Source organism: Gorilla gorilla, chromosome 6 (assembly GCF_029281585.2).
Source record: "Gorilla gorilla gorilla isolate KB3781 chromosome 6, NHGRI_mGorGor1-v2.1_pri, whole genome shotgun sequence".
NCBI lineage: Eukaryota > Metazoa > Chordata > Mammalia > Primates > Hominidae > Gorilla > Gorilla gorilla.
This window is the reverse complement of record NC_073230.2, coordinates 85,986,692-86,012,560: the sequence shown is the minus strand read 5'-3', so window position 1 is coordinate 86,012,560 and position 25,869 is coordinate 85,986,692. Positions and strand designations below refer to the sequence as shown.

The window sequence follows — 25,869 nt, the reverse complement described above, 5'->3', positions numbered from 1 at the left end:
GATGCCCTGAAGAAAGAATCTCTCAACTTAAGGTCCTGATGACCTAGTACTAATGGCCAGAAATGGCTACAGGACATGTCCTGCCTAAATATCATCTCCTGCACCCCGTGGGGGTGAAGCCCACCGCAACCTGGCATCCTGCTGTCTGTGTCGCCATGTGCCCACCCACCCAACACACACCTGTGGCGACTGTCTCTCTTGGCCCAGTGAGCTGGCAGAGGCAGGAAGGGACTTGCTGACAGTCCCCTGGCTTACCAGAGGCAGGGGCAGGATTCAAAGCCAGGTCATCAGGCTCCAAGCCCCAGCACCCTCCGCAGCACTGAGGCGGCCCACAAGCTCCAGGTTGCAGACTCAGGGCAGGGGCTGTGACACATGTGGGGGCGGGGAGAGGGATGGAAACCAACAGTCCAAAGATAGGAGAACTAAAACCGAAACGCAAACCAGCCAGTTCCAGACAGAGAAAAACAGGTTTCAAAATGGACAGCCAGGGCATGTGCTCATTTATTAGGGCTGACTCTCCGTGTCCGCTTCCTGGGAAAGAAAATCCCTGTGACGTGAACCGATGAAGGGACAGAAGCTATCACAGATGCTACAGGGCTCAGAGAGGGGCCGGGGCAATCTACACTACAGAAGTAAAAGCAACGTAAAATGTTTCTGGGTTTCCTTTCCCTTCACTCAAAACCACTATTTCCTTAGTTCTATCAAAGTATGTAAGGGGCATAAAATAGACTCAGGAACTCGGGGCTAAATCATCCAAAAATGGAGTCAAGGCTCTAACTGGAAACTGTCTCTGTCGTCCCTGTTAGCCTCAAAACCCTGAGGTAAAAGGCTGGTCTCGGCTCCTCCCAGGCCCCCTGCCTCCCAGCACAGTGCCCCGTCCTCTGTGTTCATCATCATCGTCGTTTTTTAAGAGACAGGGTCTCGCTCTATTGCCCAGGTTGGCCTTGAATCCCTGGACTCAAGCGGTCCCCTCCTGCCTTGGCCTTCCGAGTAGCTGGGATTCTAGGTGCAAGCCCCTGCGCTGGGCTGCCCTGCTCTCTGCAGGTGCCTTCTCTGCACGGGCCCAGTGCCTGGATGCCAGTCTGAGGCTGCGCCACCTGAGGACACAGCAGTTCCGCCTCTCTTCTCCCCGCTGGCCCCAACTGCTGTGAGCTGGCAGAAAGCCCCGACAGTTGCAGTCATGCAAGGAGGAGCTCCACCCACTTGACCTAGTCCCGCCTCTCTCAGCCCGTTCTGTTTAGACCCCCTTCCACTTCGGGATGAAAATGCAGCTGTTGGCAAGAGAACCCCCGTCCGGCTGGGAATCCCTCGCCTTCTGCTCTGGCTCAGCCCAGCTTGGAGTCTCCGCCTGCTCACTCTCCAGTGACCGGCTCTTCCCCCACAGCGCTTTCCACACACCCTGTGCCCTTGTGACCCAGCCCCTGGTGAAGTCCCTGGCCCGGGCCTCCTTGTGCACACACCCAGGCCTTCCCAGAACACGAGAGCACCGGGAGCTGCAGTGGGAGCAGACCCTCTATGGCGTGGTACCCACTTCCCACTGGAGTGAGTGGGCAACATGGACCAGCCCCACAGCCGAGGCCATCTCCTCACTGAGCCTGGGACCAGGTCCACGTAATGTGTCTTCAGTCCCCGTGGGAATGGTGGCATCTCAGCCTTCTCCAGAGTGTTTGTGACTCACAGTCCACATGTCCTAACAAAACGCAAGGGTGTTCTGCTCTTTACTAAATAAATGTTCCCTTCCCAGAAACCAGCCCCAAACTCATCACTGTTCAAATATGTGGCAAGGTGAGGCTCTGTGTCCCCCTTTACCAGGAGCATGGATGGTGTCTGCAAGGCAGTGCCTCTGAGTGTCAGGGAGATGGCCCCTCAGGCTCCCAAACCTGCTAAATGCGGGACTGTGAGCGGCTCGGGAGGGGTCTCCTTTGCTCTCCATCCAGCGGGTCAGCGGGTCCTTGCGGGGGAGAAAGAGCCAAACAGCCGCCTTTCCCTTCTGGTCACAGCACGAGCCAGGTTCCAGGCAGAGGCTGTGGCAAACATTGTCATCGCCCCATGGTGAAACTGGGCACTTCCTCCTCCTCCTCTGTTCCAGATACCTCCGCAGAGCTGCTGGACCCCTGCTCCTTGGGCTGATCGGGTCCTGTAACCACACGACATTCAAATTACAGACATGCAAAATCGTTCAGGGTCAAGGGTGCTTTCAAAGAGGAGAGCTGATGGGAAGTCAGAAGTCCCTGTTCCTAGACCGCACGGCAAGAAACCAGGGTCATGCCTCACACCCACCAGTCCTCTGAGCCATTCCCCAGGAGTAAGGGTGGCTCACAGACCTGATCTACCACTGCTCTCATGGGTGCACCCCATCTTTACCCAAAGGCCCAGAGGCACACGCAAGACCCAACACCCCATAAACCATGCCCTACTACTTTTACGTGGCTCAAGTTGCCTCTTGGGTGGGCAACTTCCCGACCCAGCTCTTCAACACCTAACGCCAGGCTGACAACTCTCTCACTGAAGTCTCAAGTTCTCACTGCCGTCTGCAAAAGGATTTCCAAAACCTGTGTGGCAGAGGGCTCTGCCCCCCACACATACGCCAGCTTCCCAGCTCCTCCCAAGCATGGCCCAGGAAGCCCCTCCTGACACCTGTGAGCAGCACAGGTTCCCTGTCCCCCATCATGACTGCCAGCCAGAAGCCGAGCATGAGGACAACGTGTTCCCAACTCCTCCCCTCCCCCTCTTCACGCAGGAGCAGGAGGACAAGTGAGAGTTGGAAAGGCAGAGGCAGAGACCACAAGGCAGCAGATGGCCCAGCTCAGCCACGCCAGGATGCCGGCCGCAGGCATGGTGGCCTCAGCAACTCACAAATGGGTGGGCTCACCCGGGCCAGCCAATGCTCCTCGAGGCACATGTGCAGGGCTTGCCCTGGCCACCCACACGCCCACTACACACCCTGACCGCTGCTACTGCTGTGTCACCAAAGGTCAGACAAAGGGCCTCTAAGCAGGAGGCCCTGCACAGCCGAAGGCACAGCCCAGCCTAAAATTCACTGTCATACCCAGGATGGGACCGCAGAAAGAACACAGAACACGCACGGCTCTGGCGAAAGCATCTGGAAGATTTAGTTTCATTAATTTGGGGCATCCCTTTTTCCCCTCAACCTCACACCACACAGCATGATTAGCTTTGAAAGTTCAAACGGGGAAGCCGAGTGCAATGGCACACACCTGTAATCCCAGCACTTTGGGAGGCTGAGGAGGATGGATCACTTGAGCCCAGGAGTTCAAGACAAGCCTGGGCAACACAGCGAGTCCCATTTCTATAAAAAATGGCCTGGTGACACATGCCTATAGTCCTCACTACTCATGAGGCTGAGGCAGGAGGACCTTCTGGGCCCAGGAGTTCAAGGCTGCAGTGAGCCATGCTACTGCACGGCAGCCTGGGCACAGATTTTTTTTTTTTAAAGTTTAAATGGTCAGGATATTTTAATAGCTAATATTTGTCCAACACTATTATATGGAAGCACTGTGCTAAGTCTGTACAAAGAGTACCCTGTTTAATTCTTACAATAGTCTATGAAGTAAGTACCACTATTATATATCCATTTTACAGATGAAGAAGATAAAAGACCCAGAGAGGTGGAGGAACTTGCTGCTAGAGATCTCCTATTCACTAAGACAGGGACCCGGGCTCAAACATGTTCTCTGACTCTCTCGGCCTCTGCCTATGTTGTCTGCAGAAATCGTATAAGGGGCCGGGCACGGTGGCTCATGTCTGTAATCCCAACACCCTGGGAGGCCGAGGTGGATGGATCACGAGGTCAGGAGTTTGAGACCAGCCTGACCAACATGGGGGAAACCTCATCTCTACTAGAACTACAAAAATTAGCCAGGCGTGGTGGCGGGCGCCTGTAATCCCAGCCACTTGGGAGGCTGAGGCAGGAGAATCACTTGAACCCAGGAGGCAAAGGTTGCAGTGAGCCGAGATAGCGCCACTGCACTCCAGCCTGGGTGACAGAGGCAGACTCTGTCTCAAAAAAAAAAAAAAAAAAAGCATAGGGTCTGATCTTTAATTCTGCTTCTGATGAATAGAATACTCATTGAGCTGGATGTTTGTGGAAGGGAGCAACAGAGGAGGACTGGAAGCATTCCCCGTGGCTGAAAAGCCTTTGAAAATGCAGTATGGGCTGCAGATCCCTTATCCAAAATGCTCGGGACCAGATGTGTTTCAGATTTTGGATGTTTCCAGACTTTGGAATATCTGCATCTACACAATGAGATATCTTGGGGATGGGACCCAAGTCTAAACATGAAATTCACTTATGTTTCATATATACCCCATACACATAGACTGAAGGTAAATATAACATTTAAAAATAATTTTGTGGCTGAGTACAGTGGCTCACACCTGTAATCCCAGCACTCTGGGAGACCGAGGCAGGTGGATCACTCGAGGTCAGGAGTGTGAGACCAGCCTGGCCAACATGGTGAAACCTCATCTCTATAAAAATACAAAAATTAGGCTGGGTGTGGTGGCTCACGCCTGTAATCCTAGCACTTTCAACAGCCGAGGCGGGTGAATCACCTGAGGTCAGGAGTTCAAAACCAGCCTGGCCAACATGGCAAAACCCCGTCTCTACTAAAAATACAAAAATTAGCTGGGCGTGGTGGTGCACCTGTAATCCCAGCTACTTGGGAGGCTGAGGCAGAAGAATTGCCTGAACCGGGGGTGGGAGGTGGATGGAGGTTGCAGCAAGCGGAGATCGTGCCACTTCACTCTAGCCTAGGCAAGAGTGAAACTCTGTCTCAGAAAAAAAAAAAATTAGCCAGGCATGGTGGCTCACACCTGTCATCCAGCTAATTGGGAGGCTGAAGCAGGAGAATCGCTTAAACCCGGGAGGGAGGGGTTGCAATGAGCCAAGATCACAGCACTGTACTCCAGCCTGGGCAACAGAGCTAGAATCCGTCTCTAATAATAATAATAATAATAATAATAATAATTTTGTGTATGAAACACAGTTGTGTACAATGAACCATCAGAAAGCAAAGGCGTCTATCTCTCACCCATGTAGCTGATCTGTGGCTTGGCGTCACCATCATTTCTGACTCTGAATTTGCTACTGATAAGCAATCCTTTTCCTACACTTATTCACACATAAGTGCTTAACAGTAATAAATATGACGGGCCATTCATACAGTGGAAAATAGCATGTTCAGAGTAATTAAGCAGCACAGCTGTGTCATGAGAACACCTGGATCAGCTGCTAAATGGTAACAACAGGCTTTCAGTCCCCACCTACTATGATGTGTTTGGATTAAAGGGTTACTGGACACTTTTTTTTTTTTTTGGAGACGGGGTCTCACACTGTCACCAGGCTAGAGGGCAGTGGCGTGATCTTGGCTCACTGCGACCTCTGCCTCCTGGGTTCAAGCAATTCTCCTGCCTCAGCCTCCCAAGTAGCTGGGACTACAGGTGTGTGACACTACACCTGGCTAATTTTTTATATTTTAGTAGAGACGGGGTTTCACCGTGTTAGCTAGGATGGTCTTGATCTCCTGACCTGGTGATCTGCCCACCTTGGCCTCCCAAAGTGCTGGGATTACAGGCATGAGCCACCACACCCAGCCTTTTTTTTTGAGACAGGGTTTCCGCTCTGTCACCTGGGCTGGAGTGCAGTGGTGTGATCACGGCTCACTGTAGCCTCCTGAGTAGCTGAGACTATGGGTGTGTGCCACCACACCTGGCTAATTTTTGTATTTTTTGTAGAGACGAGGTCTCAACCATGTTGCCCAGGCTGGTCTCGAACTCCTGGGCTCAAGTGATCCTCCCTCATTGGCCTCCCAAAGTGCTGGGATTACAGGCATGAGCCACTGTGCCCGGCCTCATTTTTCAATTTTTCACCAACTTCTGTTCATGGCTTTTGGTGTTTCAACCTTTTATCCTGCTGCTTCTTCAGGTCATGCGTGGCAGTCATTCTTGGCTTTCTGGGCTACAGAAAAACACAAATGCTTCCTCTTTTTCTTATCACTGTTACCCACAGGGGATCTGCAGGCCTTTTTGATGTTTTCAACATTATCTCTACACAACAAAGCAGAGAACAAGCAAAGAAACTGTGAGTGAGCATGGAGGTCTGGGCACCGTCTGGGGCATCGTGGGGAACTTGCTGCTGGTGTGTGTGTGGTCTGGAGAGGCGTGTGCCTGTGTAGGGGAAAAATCTGGGTGTATGCGGAAAGGTTGTATTGCAGCTGAAGGAGGCTGGGAGGGTCTTCTGTCCCTGGGAGACACTGAATAATCCGTGTTGTGTATCTGCGTTTCGACTGTGACCTCTTGCATGAGGTTAGGGGTGGAATTCCTACTTGGAGCGTCATGTCAGTGTTCAAAAGCTCTGAATTTTGCAGCATTTCCGAGTTTGGATTTTTGGGTTTGGGATGCTCAACCTGTATCTCACTAATGGTCAACACAAGGGATTTTGTATGTGTGGAAGACCCACTGTCAGGGTCTAAGAGTATCATTCTCAGGGAGGAGAAACCCAGAAACCGGGGGCACAGTCAAGTCATTTGGCAATTTGACAAAATTACCCCAGTTCATTTCTTCAACATAACAAATACATAACAGTAAGAAATCATCAAGTGGCTATTTCCTGTTAGTTACTATGCTTCATGTTGGTGATACAAGAATTAAAAAGATACTGTCACAAATCAAAACAAAAAGCACAACACATATATTAGGATGGCTCAAATTCAAAAAACGGACAATACCAAGTGCTGAGAAGGATGTGAGGTAAGAGAAACTATTGTTGCTGGTGGGAGTACAGCATGGAATAGCCACTTTGCAAGACAGTTTGGCAGTTTCTTACAAAGTTAACAAGATTAATCCTATCATACAACCCCGCGATCATGTTCCTGCAGATGTACTCAGTTGATATGAAACTTATGTGCACATGAAAACTAGCACACAAGGCCAGGCACGGTGGCTCATGCCTGTAATCCCAGCACTTTGGGAGGCCAAGGCGGGCAGATCACTTGAGGTCACGAGTTCGAGACCAGCCTGGCCAACACGGCGAAAACCCATCTCCACTAAAAATACAAAAATTAGCCAGGCGTGGTGGCAGATGCCTGGCTTAGCTACTCCGAAGGCTGAGACAAGAGAATTGCTTGAACCTGTGAACCCAGGGGGCGGAGGTTGCAGTGACCTCAGATTGCGCCACTGCACTCCAGCCTGGGCGACAGAGAGACTCCATCTCAAAAACACACACACACACACACACACACACACACACACACACACACACACACAAACACAAAAAAACAGTAGCACACAAATGTCTGTTGCAGCTTTATCCATAATCACCAAAACTTGGATACAACCAGGCTGTCCTTCAGTGGGTAAACGGTGGTCTATCTTGACGGTGGAAAACTATTTGGCAAAAGGAATGGGGCATTAAGCCACGTTCTGGTAAGCAAAAGAAGCCAATCTGGAAAGGCTGTATACGATTTAATTCCGACTCTATGACAGTGTGGAGAAGGCAGAACCACAGAGGCAGTAAACAGGTCAGGGGCTGCCAGGGGCTGGGGGTCGGGAGGAGGCTGAACAGGGGAAACACGGAATTGTTTTAGGGCAGTGGAATTATTCTGTATGATATGGCAGTGGTGGATACATGGTACTATGCGTTTGACAAAATCCACAGAACCTTACAGCACCAATAATTAAAACTTAATTATGCTATTTTTTTTTTAGACGGAGTCTCATTCTGTCACCCAGGCTGGACTGCAGTGGTGTGATCTTGGCTCACGGCAACCTCCACCTCCAGGGTTCAAGTGATTTTCCTGCCTCAGCCTCCTGAGTAGCTGGGATAACAGGTGCCCGCCACAGTGCCTGGCTAATTTCTGTGTTTTTAGTAGAGATGGGGTTTCACCATGTTGGCCAGGTTGGTCTTGAACGCCTGACCGCAAGTGATCCGCCCACCTCAGCCTCCCAAAGTGCTGGGATTACAGGCGTGAGCCACTGTGCCTGGCTGAATTATGCTAATTTTAAAAGTCATTTAGGAAGTCGGGGTCCCAGGATGGAACGCAGAAGGTGACACATGAATCCAAACGTATCATAAATGTACGAAATGACCTCTGTGAAGGGAGTGTGGGGAAAAGTGCTGATCAGCCAGGTGTGGTGGCTCACGCCTGTAATCCCAGCACTTTGGGAGGTTGAGGCTGGAGGATCGCTTGAGCCCAGGAGTTCAAGACCAGCTTGGGCGATAAAATGTAACATCGTCTCAAATTTTTTTTTTAACATTAAAAACAAAGAAAGTGCTGATCTAAGTAATTCTTGAAATGAGTGGCCTCTGTAAGCTGTAAGGCTGAAGGGACTGCACATAGCAATGTCCTCTAGTTGATAATGGTGCTTCCCCCAGGGTAACGGTAAACAATTCTGAAACCATTATCCATGTATGTTGGAATTGAGCAATTAAGCAAATGGCTAGTGGATGGTGGTAGCAAAGATACTCACTATTGGAGTGAGAGGTGACAGAGAAACAAGGAGAGAAGGCTAGAATGAGCTATGTCATACTGGGCTAGACTTGGAGACATCAGTATGAACTCACGTTAGTGTAATATGGATGGGGATGGTTATGGGTATTAGTATTGACAGATATGTACATATATACTGGTGGAGTACACAGGTAAATTTCCTGGCTCTGTCAGCTGAGAGAGCCTAAAAGCAACCATCCAGTAGCACAGAACATGCCTAGTCCCCAGACCTTGGGTTTTAATACCATTTTAATACCATTTCTCTAAAAGCAGCCAGGGGCCAGGCATGGTGGCTCACGCCTATAATCCCAGCACTTTGGGAGGCCGAGGGAGGTGGACTGTTTGAGGCTAGGAGTTCGAGACCAGCCTGGCCAACATGGTGAAACCCTGTCTCTACTAAAAATACAAAAATTAGCTGAGTGTGGTGGCACGTGCCTATAATGCCAGCTACTCAGGAGGCTGAGGCAGGAGAATTGCTTGAACCCGGGAGGCGGAGGTTGCAGTGAGCCGAGATCGCACCATTGCACTCCAGCCTGGGCAAACAAAGAGTGAAACTCTATCTTAAAAAAAAAAAAAAAAAAGAAGAAGAAGAAGAAGAAAGCAGCAGCCAGGACTTCTTGGACAAATGGCTGATCCCAGGTCCAGGGCAGGAAACACAAGACACGAGTCTGGAATATCCTATAGTACCAGGAAGTAAGGAAGCCAAGTGTGGTGGTTCATGCCTGTAATTCCAGCACTTTTGGGAGGCTGAGGCAGGGGGACTGCTTGAGCCCAGGAGTTTGAGACCAGCCTGGGCCATATAGCAAGACCCTTGTCTCTACAAAAAAATTTTAAAACTTAGCCGGGCATGGTGGTGCATGCCTGTGGGCCCAGCTACTCAGGAAGCTGAGGCGAGAGGACTGTTTGAGCCCGGAGTTTGAGGATGCAGTGAGCTATGATGGTGCCACTGCACTCCAGCCTAGGTAACAGAGACCCTGTCTCAAAAAAAAAAAAAAAAAAAAAAAGGTACTCACAATGATGGGACTTTGTCAAGGGAACACAGGAGCCAACTGAAAGAGCTCCCAATGGCCAAAGCTGGGAATACTATGAGTAGTAAAACAAATACAGTAATAATGGACTATCAAGTACAAAATGAATATCCACAAGCTCATACTGATAGATGGAAATGATTAAATAACGATAAATACATGGAAAGAAGAAATAACCCTAGCATGCAGAATGACTTCAATGACGCATGTAGATTCTCCACTGTCAGGGAGGAGGAACACAGCCCCACACTCCCTATGTGTGGGCTGCACACAACGACTTTCTTCTACAGAGTAACGTACAGGAAGGGGAAAAGAGAGTAAACATATGGGGGAGAAACCTGACCACACTACCTCAGCCATGTGATCAAGGTAAACATCAACAGTGATAGCACCAGCCTGGGCAACATAGTGAGACCCCATCTCCAGAAAAAATACCAAAATTAGCCAGGTGTGGTGGCTCACACATGTAATCCCAGGACTTTGGGAGGCTGAGGCGGGTGGATCACGAGGTCAGGAGATCGAGACCACCCTGGCTAACACGGTGAAACCCCGTCTCTACTAAAAATACAAAAAATTAGCCAGGCGTGGTGGTGGGTGCCTGTAGTCCCAGCTACTCAGGAGGCTGAGGCAGGAGAATGGCATGAACCCAAGAGGCGGAGGTTGCAGTGAGCCGAGATCGCGCCACCACACTCCAGCCTGGGCGACAAAGCGAGACTCCATCTCAACAAACAAACAAACAAAACACCAAAATTAGCAGGGTGTGGAGGTGCGCATCTATAGTTGCAGCTACTCAGGAGGCTGAGGAAGGAGGATCACCTGAGCCCAGAAGTTTGAGGCTGCAGTGAGGTGAGATGGTGCCACTGTACTCCAACCTGGGCAACAGAGAGAGACCCTGTCTCCAAAAAAAAAAAAAAAAAAAACACCCCACAAAACCTGATGGCCACGTTGGCAGTACAATGCCCTGATGTGTGGTGAGAAGGGTGCTTTCCCTCTGTGGTCCTCATCCCCAAAACAAACTACCCCAGTCAAATCATGAGAAAATCAGAACAATCCCAACTGAGGGCCATTTTATAGAGTACTGGACCCACAGAAAGTCTGAGAAACTGTCACAGCCAACAGGAGCAGAACAATGTGTAATAACACAAGGTGACGCGGTGCCCTGGATTGGATTCTGGAGCAAGAAAAGGGCAGCAGGTAAAAACTAAGGCAGCTGGAATAATGTATGGACTTCAGCTAACAAGTGTATCGATGTGGGTTCACACACTGTGACCAATGTACCAGGTTAATTTAGGAAGTTAAACAGTGGGGAAACTGGATATATGAGAACGCTCTGTACTATCTTTGCAATCTTTCTGTGAATCTAAAGTCATTCTAAAATGAGGCTTATTTTGAAAAAGATGGAACTGACATTATAGCTGAATGGACAAGCACCTTATCTGATCTGGCAGGGCCTGCAGCCAAGGGCACACACAACCCCACACAACCCCATGGGGCAGGCTGGCAGGAAAGGCGACTTCTAGGGCCGGGGGCCGGAGGAAGGTGAGGAGAGGCTTTACACAGACAGAAAGCATTGTAAGAGGAAGCTGAAGGTGAAGAGAGCTTCTCCAGTCAGATGAGAAGTCAGGCGGCGTGAAGAGAGTACAGGCAGTCTAAGCACATGCAGCGAGGCTGAGGGACAGAGAGCTGGGGGCATGTGGAAGGGAGTGGACAGACCAGCATGGTGGAGACCGGAAGGGGCCAGACCGTGAGGGCCAGGAACACTGGGGCTGCTGACAGGGTTTCACGCAGCATCGCCTCATGGGCGGGTGTGGGTGCCTGGGATCACACCCCGGCCTGCTGCCCACATCCTCTGCAGCTTTGTGGGTGCCATCACCGCATGGTGCCTAAGGTCTGTCATTAGTAAAATAGGGATAACAGCACCACTGACTACCTCACAGGACTGCTGTAAGGATTGTTAGTTAATATAAGCAAAGCATTTAGAACTAGGGGTACGTAAAAAGCATTCCGTGATCTTGGGTATTGTTGTAAAGGCAGAAGAATGACTGACAATCCAATGTACATTTTATAAAATAGCTTTGGGGCTGGGCGCGGTGGCTCACGCCTGTAATCCCAGCACTTTGGGAGGCCAACGCGGGTGAATCACCTGAAATCAGGAGTTCAAGACCAGCCTGGCCAACATGGCGAAACCCCATCTCTACTAAAAATACAAAAATTAGCTGGTGTGGTGGCAGGCGCCTGTAATCCCAGCTACTTGGGAGGCTGAAGTGGGAGAATCTCTTGAACCTGGGAGGCGGAGGTTGCAGTGAGCTGAGCTGGCGCCACTGCACTCCAACATGAGTGATGGAGCAAGACTCCATTTCAAAAAACAGAGCTTTGGAGGCTGTACACAGGTGGGCGCGTGGGGGGTGGAATGGCAAGAGAGTGGGACTGCCTCCACGGTCTTGCAGGTCTGCACTGTATTTCTGTAAGGCTTTTTACTCAATCCCCAGTAAGACCTTGAGTGGCTCTCATGTGCCCCATTCTTACCCATGTGGAGGAAGAGTAAAATGTTGAGGATATGGTGAGAGTGTACCCTGTTACACACACTGTCAATGGTAAAAACTGGGGCTATCTCTTCGGAAAGTAACCTGCAATATATTTCCAGAGCCAGAAGTTCTTTTTATACTCTGTGATATAGTAATTCCCATGGTTAGAAATTTATCTTTATTATTTTTTTTTTTTCCTTTTTGAGACAGGGTCTCGCTCTGTCACCCAGGCTAGAGTGCAGTGGCATGATCACAGCTCACTGCAGCCTCAACTTCCCCAAGGTCAGGTGATCCTCCTGCCTCAGCCTCCCTTGTAGCTGGGACTACAGGCATGTGCCACCACACATGGCTAATTTTTTTACTTTGTGCAGAGATAGGGTTTTACCATGTTGCTCAGGCTGGTTTCCCAAATCCTGGGCTCAAGGAATTCGCCTGCCTTGGCCTCCCAAAGTGCTGAGATTACAGGTGTAAGCCACCATGCCTGGTTTAGAAATTTATCTTAATCTATCACCCCAGAAAGGGGGAAGGGAGAAAGACACAGGATACACAGAAGACAAGTACTGGAATCAATCTACTGTTTCATAAAAGGAGAAAGATTAGGTGTATTATGGCATGTCAACTGCTGGATATTACCAGTCACTGAAAAAATTATGAAGGAATTGCTTCATTAAGCAGTATGTGTATAATGTTAAATAAAATAAGCAAAATGGAAAACTTCCTATAATTCTAGCTACACACAAATGATGTGCACATGGAGACTAAGAGAAAATGAATAGAGAAAAAGGTGGTCAATTCAGGCGATGATATTGAGCTTTCTCCATAATTTCCTTCCCCCACTCTTTTTTTTTCTTTCTTTTTTTGAGACAGAATCTCACTCAGCCGCCCAGGCTGGAGTGCAGTGGCGCAATCTCCGCTCACTGCAACCTCTGTCTCCTGGGTTCAAGTGATTCTCCTGTCTCAGCCTCCTGAGTAGCTGGGATTACAGGTACACGCTATTATGCCCGGCTAATTTTTGTATTTTAGTAGAGACAGGGTTTCACCATGTTGGCCGGGCTGGTCTTGAACTCCTGACCTCATGTGATCTGTCCGCCTCGCCCTCCCAAAGTGCTATGATTACAGGTGTGAGCTGCCGCACCTGGCCCTCCTTCCAGTACTCTTCTACTACTGTTTATATAATATTTTAAGATCCAGGAATCTGAGATTTTATTCACAGGCTACAGGCATACTGGGTAAAATGCCACTGACTGCAACTGAATCACACACTTTGTTTTTAACAGATGAATGAATAGATTCGAAAAAAATCCTTGTAAGTACAGACTTGGGAAAACACTTGTGATACAATGTTACATGATAAAATCAGGACATCTATAAATATGGCATTTATAGAAATAAGGCTTATATATGAAAAAACTGAAATCAAAGAAATTATATTAAAGTGTTAAAGTCATTTTTAGTACAGGTTACAGATAACATATATTTATTTACAAAATACAGACAGGGTCTTGCTATGTTGCCCACACTGGTCTCAAATTCCTGGCCTCAAATGATCCTCTAGCCTCAGCTTCCCAAAGTGTTGGGAGTACAGGCATGAGCCACTGTGCCCAGCCAACTTTTATTTTTGATGATGTTCTTTTCTGCATATTTTAAAAATTTCTAAAATGATCATAGAGTATCTCTTTTTCCAAAGACACAAAGGATGTGGGTAGTTTTCCAACATATCATGTTGAAGGATTTTGGCTCTGAAAGAAACAGTTTGATCCAAACACATGTTGAGTGCCTTCTGGACACTGGATACCTGCCCCTAGATCAGGAGCTCTCAGACAGGAACAATTCCGTCCTCCTCCCCGACTAGGGTGCATCTGGCCGTGTCTGGAGACATCCAATTGCTGATGACTGGGGGAAGGTGGGTGCTCCTGGCCTTGGGGGGTAGACACTAGGATGCCGTGAGACACCCTGCAGTGACCAAGACACAGCCCCTCAGGACACAGCATTTTCCAGCCTGAGGCATCAGTAGTGCAACTGTGGAGAAGCTCTGCTCTAGATGTACCTAGTAACAAATCCCCTAAGGGCGCCCTGGATTTCTTTGATGGGCAGGCCTATGTTAGGATAAGTAAGAGTGGTGTGGGAATACATCATCTGGGGAGTTCAAGGCTGCAGAATAATCCACATTGGCTTAATGTCATCCTATGCTGTCATTTCAGACACAAGTACCACACTGCCAGGAGTCTTCCCTGAGCTACTGGATCAGCACAGAAAACAAGCGGTGAGATGTCCTCTCCAACAACAGAACACCCAGCCAGCTGCCCCTCCTGCTTTTTAGGAGAAGAGCCAAAATAGCTTGACTGATCTGTGCCTCTGAGCCCATCCAGGACCCACGGCGCACCAAAGCCACCTTGGGGCGCAACTCGGTATTACCACATTACTCCCATTTCTTTCCAGCAGATAACTGGAAAAGCTTGCTTACTCTCACAAAATGAAAAATAAGGAAACTGAGAAGGCAAGATAAGTGGCATACAAACCACTTCTTTTTTGAGACAGGCTCTTGCTCTGTCACCCAGGCTGGAGTGCAGTGGTGCAATCACAGCTCACTGCCGCCTCAGCCACCTGGGCTCAAGCCATCCTCCCACCTCAGCTTTCCAAGAAGGCAGGACTACAGGTGTGCACCACCACACCTTGCTTATTTTTAAATATTTTGTAGGGATGGGGTCTCATTTTGTTGACCAGGCTGGTCTCAAACTTCTGGGCTCAAGAGATCCTCCCACCTCGACCTACCAAAATGTTAGGATTACAGATGTGAGCCAGAGTCCAAGCCCAAACCACTTTTATGATGGTTATCCTTAGAACACTCTATTCTTCCCATTTGGTACAAAGCATGTACAATCATGGGGTATTAACCATTTTTTAATATGTTCAGGTGCTGGCTGGGCGTGGTGGCTCATGTCTGTAATCCCAGCACTTTGGGAGGCCGAGGTGGGTGGAGTTCGAGACTAGTCTGGCCAACATGGTGAAACACCATCTCTACTAAAAACACAAAAATCAGCGGGGCATGGTGGAGGCAGGGGTTACAGCAAGCTGAGATCACCCCACTGCACTCCAGCCTGGGCGACAGAGTGAGACTGTCTCAAAAACAAACAAACAAACAAAACAACAACAACAACAAAGATACCCAACATCACAAATCATTAGGGAAATGCAAATCAATACTATAGTGAGATACCACTTCACACCCATTAGGATAGTTACCTAAAAACAAAACAAAAAAAAAAACCAAAAAACAGAAAATAAGTGTTGGTGAGGATGTGGAGAAATTATAGCCTTTTTGCACTGGTGGGAGTATAAAATGGTTCAGTTACTATGGAAAAGTATGGTGATTACACAAAAATTAAAAATAGAACTAAGGTCAGGTGTGGTGGTTCACACCTGTAATCCCAGCACTTTGGGAGGCTGAGGTGGGCAGATCACCTGAGGTGAGGAGTTCAAGATCAACCTGGCCAATATAGTGAAACCCCATCCCTACTAAAAATACAAAAATTAGCTGGGCATGGTGGTGCATACCTGTAATCTCAGTTATTAGGGAGGCCGAGGCAGGAGAATTGCTTGAACCCAGGAGGTGGAGGTTGCAGTGAGCCAAGATTGCACACTGTACTCCGGCCTAGGTGATAGAGCAAGACTCCAACTTAAAAACAAACAAACAAAAAAAAAAAAAAACAAGCAGCCAGAGAAAAACCACAGCAGCTTCACATGGTGGCTCACGCCTGAAATCCCAGCACTTTGAGAGGCCAAGGCGGGAGGGTCACTTGAGCTTAAGAGTTCAAAACATAGTGAAACCTAGTTTCTATAAAAAATACAAAAATTACCTGAGGGTGGTGGCACAGGCCTGAGGTCTCAGCTACTTGGGAGGCTGAAGTGGGAGGATCACTTGAGCCCAGGAGTTCAAGACAAGCCTGGACAACATAGTGAGACCCCATCTCTACAAAAAAATAACACATTAGCCAGGCATGGTGGTACACACCTGTAGTCCCAGCTACTCAAGAGGCTGAAGTAAGAGGATTGCTTGAGCCCACCAGGAGTTCGAGGCCGCCGTGAGCCGTGATTGCACTGCTGCACTCCAGCCTGGGTGACAAAGTGAGACCTTGCTTCAAAAACACAAAAATGAAAACAAAAAACAAATTAAATGGTAGCCTTGAATCCAAACATATCAAGAAAGAGACAGACTGTCAGAATGAATTAAAAAACATGACCCAAACATTTGACGTACAGGAAACATACTTCAAATGCAGTGCTGTTTGAAAGTTAAAATCTAAAGGGATGAATGGCAGAGTAAGGGCCTCCAAAAATCTGCTCCTCCATAAAGGTAACAGAACACTGGCAAAAATCCTAAAAATCAACTTTTTCAGAACTCTGGAAATGCTCCTCGAGCTGTTCAAATGCCTGAACCTCACTAAGAGTGTGAGTTCTGTGGGTTTTAATTTCCCATCTCCCTCTCCCCAGATCTGAGGGAGTCTTGAAAACCAAGAGTCCCCCTGCCACAGTAGCTGTAAAAATGGGAGGAGGCTGACTGGGTTGGGAGCTGTTGGAAGTTCCACTCCCAGGGTACTGGCCCTAGTTGACCTGTCTAGCAGTTCCCTGGAAACGTCTACCTGCAAGGCTTGTCTTTAGTTGATTTGACTCAGTATTGAGTTGAGCTCACTCAACGTGAACAGCATTTTCCCCTGGGCGTTTGTCAAAAACCATCAGTGACAACTGTTTAACATCCCACCAACCAAGACAGCAGTAACGATTGACACAAACAAGAAACTGACCAAAAAGCTTAAAAGGAAAAGCTGGGACTCTAGAGGGCCACCAGAGCAGTGCACATGCCCAGGAAAGAGAGCCAAGGCCCTGACCGCTCACCTCTGCTGCCCTGGAGGCTCTGTGCAAGCAGGAAGTAAAGGCTACAGAAAATTGGAGACTGCCTGCCAGGGGGTTGGAGGCACATTCCAACACACACACAGAGCTCCTTGGCAAAGACTGGGAGATGCAGTGGTTCAAGACATTCAAGGAAATCTCTCATCTTCCACTGACCAACTAAGCTGACCAAGCAGAGACTTCAGAGTCCAAACACAACAAAGAATACAGGTTTTACAGAATTTGTTAGGAAAGTCACTAAACACACAAATAGCAACAATGACAATGATAAGCAGCAAAACCAACAAACCCTGAGGAGGGAGGGTCAAATTACTCAGCAAAGGAGATCTATTATTATTATTATTTTTTTTTTTTTTGAGACAGAATCTTGCTCTGTCACCTAGGCTGCAGTGCAGTGGCACAATCATGGCTCACTGCAGCCTTGACCTCCTGGGCTCAGGCGACTCTCCTGCCTCAGCCTCCAGACTAGCTAGGACGACAGGCGTGCACCACCACACCTGACTAATTTTTAAAACTTTTTGTAGAGATGGGGTCTCACTATGTTGCCCAGACTAGTCTTGAACTCCTGGGTTCAAGCAATCCTCCTGCCCCAGCCTCCCAAAAAGCTGGGACTACAGGTGTGCACCACCATGCCTGGCTGATTTTTTACTGTTTGTAGAGATGGGGTCTTACTATGCTGCCCAGGCTGGTCTCAAATTTCCAAATATAATAGGTCCAAGCTACAATAACCCCTTAACAGATTGTGAGAATAGCTTTTATGCCCAATCCTCCTACTTGGGACAAGTACTTCCATGATCTACTGCTGCGGTGGAGGGGAAAGTGATGAGGTAGTTTATTTGAGAGATGAGGTCCTATCAGTCACATTTTAGCAGTTTAAAATAATTTCTTCTAGGAAAGGGTGAGAAACAACCTAAAACCATATCCGATGTATCACACAGTACATTTACAACTCATAAGGAAGTGGTTCCTAGAAGTGGCCAATCATATTTTATTTTATTTATTTTTGAGACGGAGTTTCGCTCCTGTCACCCAGGCTGAAGTGCAATGGCACAATCTCGGCTCACTGCAACCTCTGCCTCCCAGGTTCAAGCAATTCTCCTACCTCGGCCTCCCGAATAGCTGGGATTACAGGTGCCTGCCATCACGCCTAGCTAATTTTTGTATTTTTAGTAGAGATGGGGTTTCACCACGTTGGCCAGGCTGGTCTCGAACTCTTGACCTCAGGTGATCCACTCGCCTTGGCTTCCCAAAGTGCTGGGATTACAGGCATGAGCCACCATGCCTGGCCTGTTTTATTTTTTTGAGATGGAGTTTTGCTTTTGTTGCCCAGGCTGGAGTGCAATGGCGTGATCTCGGCTCACTGCAACCTCAGCCTCCTGGGCTCAAGTGATTCTCCTGCCTCAGCCTCTCAAGTAGCTGCGATTATAGGCATGGGCCACCATGCCCAGCCCAATTCTATTTTAATACGTCAATGAAAGTCTGACTTCACCCTAAAACCAAAAACCACAATCATGCACTCAGGAAGCAGATCCAGTCAAGCATGGAATAGCCATAGACGCAGTCATGTGGAGGACAGTGTCATTTTTTGGTCTCTTAGCATCCTTGGCCCTTTCCAGCTGGGGCCCCCCACCCTTATTCACAGCCCATGAGCTCCCAGGGATGGGGGATAGCACCTCTAGCATTGTGATGAGTTCAGAGGCGGCAGGACTGGCAGCACGGTGGGATGCTGACCTAACAGCCAACCCTGCCCCCCACTCTTCCTTATTAATGGGACCTGGATCTGGCTAGGGTGGCAATGTACTCAGCTCGCAGTGCTGGATCACGATAGGTTTGAGTTGGTTACAACAGTTCTGTTTTCTATTCCTCTAGCCTGACGGCAGCTAGTGATGGCAAAGAGACCTAGTATCTAAGGTGATGTCTTCTGGGCACTTTTGGAGAAACTTTTGCTCTCCAATTTAAAAAAGGCAGACCACATAAGTACCACCTCACTCCCCTTCTTCTTGCTTTGAACACAGGTACGGTGCCAGAAGCCATGGGAGCCACCTCATACTCTCAGAGTAAAGGCCAAGGAATGTGCAGGGGAGCCAGCCCACACTGCTGAGCCACATCACGCTGCCACCTACTACCAGATTTCTCATCCTGTAAAAACAACCAACTCCTCGTGGTTTAGGCACTTTGCTGCTGCATTTTGTTGCTTGTAGCCAAAAGCATTCTTACCTGACCTGGCAAGTGACTCAATCGGAGCCAGAGAGACACAAAAAGACTTTTGCTAGGAAAGCTGAGACATCCTCTCAATTTTCCCTCCTGGACAAGATCAAGGAGGGATGTAGCCCCGAGAGCTGCCGCAGGTACCTCAAAACCACAAGTGTGAGCCTGAGGACAGGACATCAGGACAGAGGGGGAGATGTCAATAACCAATAATGTCACTGATCTCCCTGACCAGCCATGCCAGAAGGGAGGTCTGTCCTCAACCTAACTTGAGCCAGTATCTTTTTGCTTAAGCCAGTTTGGTTTTCTGATACTTGCAATTCAATGGGTCCTAGCTAATATGAATAAGCTGTTATTTCTTCAGTGGCCAGCCAACCAGCCCAAACTCTCCGTCCCTGTGTTTCCTGACAGTTCAGCCACTGTGACCAACAAGAAGAAAGAAGCTACAGCCAAGAAAAGTGGGCACCACTCACCTTCTTGTTTCTTCTGTTCAAGTTTCATCTTCTTTGCCAGTAATTTCTTCTCTTTTAACTTCTGGCTAAAAATGTAAAACCATATACATTGATTCCTTAACTACATTATGGTATATTTTAGAAAATAAACACCTCCTTATGGTATCTCTAAAACCTGCGGAATAACACAAACATTACAATAACAAAATAAGAAAAATATTAGGTGAGTGCAAAAGTAATTGCCGTTTTTGCATTGCTGGAATTTGCTGTTTGATATTGGAATATATTCTTTTTTTTTTTTTTTGAGACGGAGTCTCTCGCTCTGTCACCCAGGCTGGAGTGCAGTGGCGCGATCTCGGCTCACTGCAAGCTCTGCCTCCTGGGTTCACACCATTCTCCTGCCTCGGCCTCCTGAGTAGCCTGGGACTACAGGCACCCGCCACCATGCCCAGCTAATTTTTTTGTATTTTCAATAGACATGGGGTTTCTCTGTGTTAGCCAGGATGGTCTCAATCTCCTGACCTCATGATCCGCCTGCCTTGGCCTCCCAAAGTGCTGGGATTACGGGTGTGAGCCACCACACCCGGCCTATATATTCTTAAATAGATGTGATTATGTTATACATCATTTTAATCGGCTTTTTTTTTTTTTTGCTAATGACTTATTACTTGTTTATGTTTAGACTATGAAAACGATGCTAGACAAAAAGCAAATTCAAGTGATTTTCTTATTCAAATTCAAAATGGGTCGTAAAGCAGTGGAGACAACTCACAACATCAACAACGCATTTGGCCCAGGAACTGCCAATGAATGTACAGTGCAGTGGTGGGGCAAGAAGTTTTGCAAAGGAGACAAGAGGCTTGAAGATGAGCATCGTGGCCAGCCATCGGTCATTGGACAATGACAAATTGAGAGCAATCATGGAAGCTGATCCTCTTACAACTACATGAGAAGGGGCCAAAGAACTCAGAATCGACCATTCTACAGTCATTCAGCATTTGAAGCAAACTGGAAAGGTGAGAAAGCTCGGTAAGTGGGTGCCTCATGAGCTGAGCGAAAATCAAAAAAATCATTATTTTGAAGTGTCGTCTTCTCTTACTCTACGCAACAACAATGAACCATTTCTCGATCAGATTGTGACATGTGATGAAAAGTGGATTTTACATGACACCTGCGACAACCAGCTCAGTGGTTAGACCAAGAAGCCGCTCCAAAGCACTTCCCAAAGCCAAACTCGCACCAAAAAAGGTCATGGTCACTGTTTGCTGGTCAGCTGCTGGACTGATCCACTACAGCTTTCTGAATCCCGGTGAAACCAGCACACTGGAGAAGTATGTGCAGCAAATCGATGAGATGCACTGAAAACTCCAACGCCTGCAGCCGGCACTGATCAACAGAAGGGGCCCAATTCTTCCCCAGGACAATGCCCAACCACAAGTCACACAACCAACGCTTCAAAGGTTGAACAAATTGGGCTGCGATGTGTTGCCTCATCCACCATATTCACCTGACTTCTTGCCAACCGACTACCACTTCTTCAAGCACTTTGACAACTTTTTGCAGGGAAAGCACTTCCACAACCAGCGGGATGCAGAAAATGCTTTCCAAGAGTTCTTCAAATCCCGGAGCATGGATTTTTACATTATAGAAATAAACTTATTTCTCATTGGTGAAAATGTGTTGATTGTAATGGTTCCTATTCTGATCAATAAACATGGTTTGAGCCTAGTTATAATGATCTAAAATTCACGGTCCAAAACTGCAGTTACTTTTGCACCAACCAAAACTTTTGCATGACTCTGCCAGTCCGTCCTTATCAGCTGCTTTCATTAGGATTCAAGAGCAAATCCCGGGGAGCCCTGAGGCAAAGCAACCTCAGAAATAACAGGGGTGCTTTTTTAAAAAAAAATTTTTTTATTATTATTGTAGAGACAGGGTTGCACTTTGTCACCCAGGCTGGAGTGTAGTGGTGCGATCATAACTCACTGCAGCCTCAGCCCCCTGGGCTCAAGCAATCCTCCTGCCTTGGCTTCCCAAAGTGCTGAGATTACAACTGTGAGCCACCATGCCTGGTCCCTAAAGATGCTTTTTCATTTCAAGATATTTAGGGGCTGTTGTTAGAATCCTCCTCAGCTCTAATTGTAAAAGTTGAGAGACCACTTATGTAAACACACAGATACACATATAAACACACAGCCTATATACCATGTAGTCACTTGAGGGAGTCATAAACCGTAATTTAAGAAACATGCTAAATGGGAAGTTTGGTTGCAGCACCTTGTTAAAATACAGATGCGGCCGTGTGTGGTGGCTCATGCCTGTAATCCCAGCACTTTGGGAGGCCGAAGCAGGCGGATCACCTGAGGTGAGGAGTTCAAGACCAGCCTGACCAACATGGTGAAACCTCGTCTCTACTAAAAATATAAAAATTAGCTGGGTATGGTGGCGGGCACCTGTAATCCCAGCTACTCGGGAGGCTGAGGCAGGAGAATTGCTTGAACCCAGGAGGCGGAGGTTGCAGTGAGCCGAGATTGTGCCACTGCACTGCAGCCTGGGGGACACAGTGAGACTCTGTCTCAAAAAAAAAAAAAAAAATACAGACCTGAAGGAGACACAGAAATCAATGTGATCACCGAAGTCCTGACTTGCAAGCTCTGGACAATCTGTAACCAGCTGGAGGGTCATAAGGAACTTGCTCTCTGCTCAGGTAGTAGAAGTCATTGCTCTACACTCATGACCACTACAGGTCATGCAGAGGAACTACTACTGACTGCAAGGACAGCTCACCCAGCCACCACCCCTGGCCCTTAAGTGTCATCACAGTTAGGCCATGCCGCTTACCGCTTCTTCCGGCGCTTTGCGGTCTGCTCCTCTGCAGCAATTTTATTCTTTTCCAGTCTTTTCTGAAACTCTGCATCCAATTTTTGCTGCAACAAAACCCACATCATTTAGACACGCTCTGGTCTGGGCAGACTGTGGGAGGTTTTGCTCAGGCAAAGTAGGAGCGTTCTAGAAGTCACACCACTGGGGGTGCCGGAGGCACTACCCGGGTCCCCAGGGCCATTTTAACTTTAAAAGGCTGTCCCAGAGGCAGGGCAGGTAATCAATACATAGGTCTCCGATGGCGAAGTAACTCTTTTAGTTGACTGAGGCACCACTCATGCATAGCACAATATAGGAGACAATACAGGAGGGAGTGCAGAGGACACTCTGAGGGCAGCGCTCACCATCTGCTCAGCCGGGGCCTTGGATACTGCCCAGAGCTCATTAGAATGAATGGCCGGAGGGTCAGAACCATGGAATTTTCAAGCCCTAAGCCCAACCATAGTTACCAAATGGCTGAGTTTTTTCGTTTTTGTTTTGAGACAAGGTCTTACTCTGTCGCCTAGGCTGGAGTGCAGTGGCACAATAGCTCACTACAACCTTGAACTCCTGGGCTTGATAGATCGTCCTGTCTCAGTCTCCTGAGTACTTGGGACTATGGGTGCATGCCATTACATCTGGCTAATTTTTATGTTTATTTTGTAGAGACAGGTCTGGCTATGTTGTCCAGGCTGGTTTTAAACTCCTGGCCTGAAAGGATCCTCCCACCTCAGCCTCCCAAAGTGCTGAGATTACAGGCCACTGTGCCCAGCCACCAAATGACTGATTCTAAAGCAGCGTAACACATGCCATCTGCTGCCATGACCTGCTGCTAAGCACGCACCCACACCCACACAGATATTTGTAAGTACTGCATTACTTCTTCTCAGCAGTTCTGTCTCCAAGCCTCAGTCTACTCATCTATAAAATGGGGAAAATTGTAATTCCTCTCTCCCAGAGCTGTTAGGAACAATAATGAAATAAGGGTTTGGGCACAATGGCTCATGCCTGTAATCCCAGTACTTTCGGAGGCTGATACTCGGGAGGCTGAGGCAGGAGAATCACTTGAACCTAAGAGGCAGAGGTTGCAGAGACCGGAAATTGCACCACTGCACACCAGTCTAGGCGGCAGAGGGAGACTGTCTCAAAAAAAATAGAAAATCACCTGTAAACTACAAAGACATCTACTGATTCAAAGTGTCATCTCTTGTTTCTTCCAGTCACAGCCATAAAGGTCAATGGAGCAAAAAATAAGGAGCCGGCAAAGGAGGAAGAGGTGCCTTCAACACCTCTGCTGGTCTGCACCGCCAGGGCTGTACGCATCTGCTTACAGTGGCACAGAAACCAAACCAAACAAGCCCTCTCTCTGAGGGCAGAAAATATTCCTTCAGGAAGGAAATCAACTTTAATTAATCAACTTTCTGGACAACCAAAAAGCAAATGACTTAAATCTAAAAGATTTGATTTGCTTAGAAGCTGAGCTGTGAAGTCCGGGTGCGGTGGCTCACGCCTGTAATCCCAGCACACTGGGAAGCTGAGGTGGGCAGATCACCTGAGGTCCAGAGTTCGAGACCAGTGTGGGCAACATGGTGAAACCCTGTCTCTACTAAAAATACAAAAATTAGCCAGGCCAGGTGGCAGGCACCTGTAATCCCAGGTACTCGGGAGGCTGAGACACTAGAATTGCTTGAACCCAGGAGGCAGAGACTGCAGCAAGCCAAGATTACACTCCAGCCTGGGTGACAGAGCGAGACTCTGTCTCAGAAAAAAAAAAAAAAAAGCTGAGCGTGAATGTCTTACTCTGTGCTGCTGAAGAAGCCGAATTTACCAGCAAGTGAACTAAACAGAGCCCCCGCTGGCTGCCGCACCTGGCAGAGGCAATGTCTCAAGCAGGGGTGAGTGGGACTGGGCTCTGATGGAGGTGATCTGTCACTAAAAAATGAGGACGCTCTTGCCTTTTTTTTTAATCTCAGAGACTGTCTTTTGCCATCCAAAATAAGAATCTTTGCATTTGCATAGAGGCCAAGGTTTGTGAAACATTTTTCTGTATTTTCTCTGAGTCTTGAATCAATACATAAAAACTTCAGACGAATTTATAGTGTTTGAGACAGCAACCTACTCTATGTCCTCCCGTCTAAAATAGTTTATAAAAGTGTTTCTTCTGATAGTAGTTTCTTTTCCTTTCTCTCCCTCCCTCACTCCACCCCCCACCCCCTTTCTTTCTTTTTGAGACAGGGTCTGGCTCACTAACTCAGGCTAGAGTACAGGGCGTGATCACAGCTCACTGCAGCCTTGACCGTCCAGGCTCAAGCGATCCTCCTGCCTCAGCCTCCCAAGCAGCTGGGACTACAGGCGGCTACCACCACATCTGGCTAGTCTTTGTATTCTTTGTAGAGATGGGGTCTTGCCATGTTGCCTGGGTTCAAACTCCTGGGCTCAAGTGATCCTCTCACCTTGGCCTTCCAAAGTGCTGGGATTACAGGTGTGAGCCGCCACACCCAGCTTGATGGTTTCTATACACAGAGCATTATTTTTGACAGGCAAACCCACTGCAGTGACCTGGTAGAATTTTGTGACAAAAACTGTCTAATACTTCTCACTAGGATTGAGACTGTTACCAACAAAAGATGGCAGGAACAAGAACCACCACCAACACCCAGGGGCCAGGAAAAACTACAGGACAAGCAAGTATCAGTTGACAGCCAGCACAACAATGACCCCATTCTGTGCCCAGAGCAGGACATTTTTTCTTCTTCTTTTTCAGAAGGAGTCTCACTCTGTCACCCAGGCTGGAGTGCAGTGGCACAATCTCAGCTCACTGCAACTTCCATCTCCCCGGTTCAAGTGATTCTCCTGCCTCAGCCTCCCAAGTAGCTGGGATTACAGGTGTGCACCACTGCGCCTGGTTAATTTTTGTTTTTGTTTTTTTTTGAGACAGAGTTTCGCTCTTGTTGCCCAGGCTGGAGTGTAATGGCGCAATCTCAGCTCACCGAAACCTCCAACTCCTCGGTTCAAGCGATTCTCCTGCCTCAGCCTCCCGAGTAGCTGGGATTATAGGCATGTGCCACCACGCCCGGCTAATTTTGTATTTTTAGTAGAGATGGGGTCTCACCATGTTGGCCAGGCTGGTCTTGAAATCCTGACCTCAAGTGATCCACCAACCTTGGCCTCCTAAAGTGCTGGGATTACAGGCCTGAGCCACCACGGCTGGCCCCCCAAAGCAGAATTTTTTCTAACTCAATTTTGGCCATTCCAATAAATTCTTACATATTTTCTTTTGTATCCTGGCTGTCTCTTTGGTTTAAATTTTCCCTAATGTTTTATTTTGAAAATTTCAAACAGAAAAGTTAAAAGAATTATACAGCAGATATATCCA

At 48.0% G+C, this 25,869-nt stretch overlaps 1 protein-coding gene across 1 annotated transcript in view; it reads right to left on the bottom strand.

Moving 5' to 3' along the window:
* Window positions 1-465: 465 nt before the first annotated feature.
* Window positions 466-25,869, bottom strand: part of PRKRIP1 (PRKR interacting protein 1) — a 30,352-nt gene continuing 4,948 nt past the window's right edge. Inside the window, exons 4-6 of the mRNA XM_004045958.4 lie at window positions 22,473-22,558; window positions 19,653-19,717; window positions 466-2,137 (exon numbers count right to left, since the gene is read on the bottom strand). Of these exons, the coding sequence (XP_004046006.2) occupies window positions 2,040-2,137; window positions 19,653-19,717; window positions 22,473-22,558 (249 nt within the window). The 3' untranslated portion in view covers window positions 466-2,039. The remainder of the gene's footprint in view (window positions 2,138-19,652; window positions 19,718-22,472; window positions 22,559-25,869) is intronic.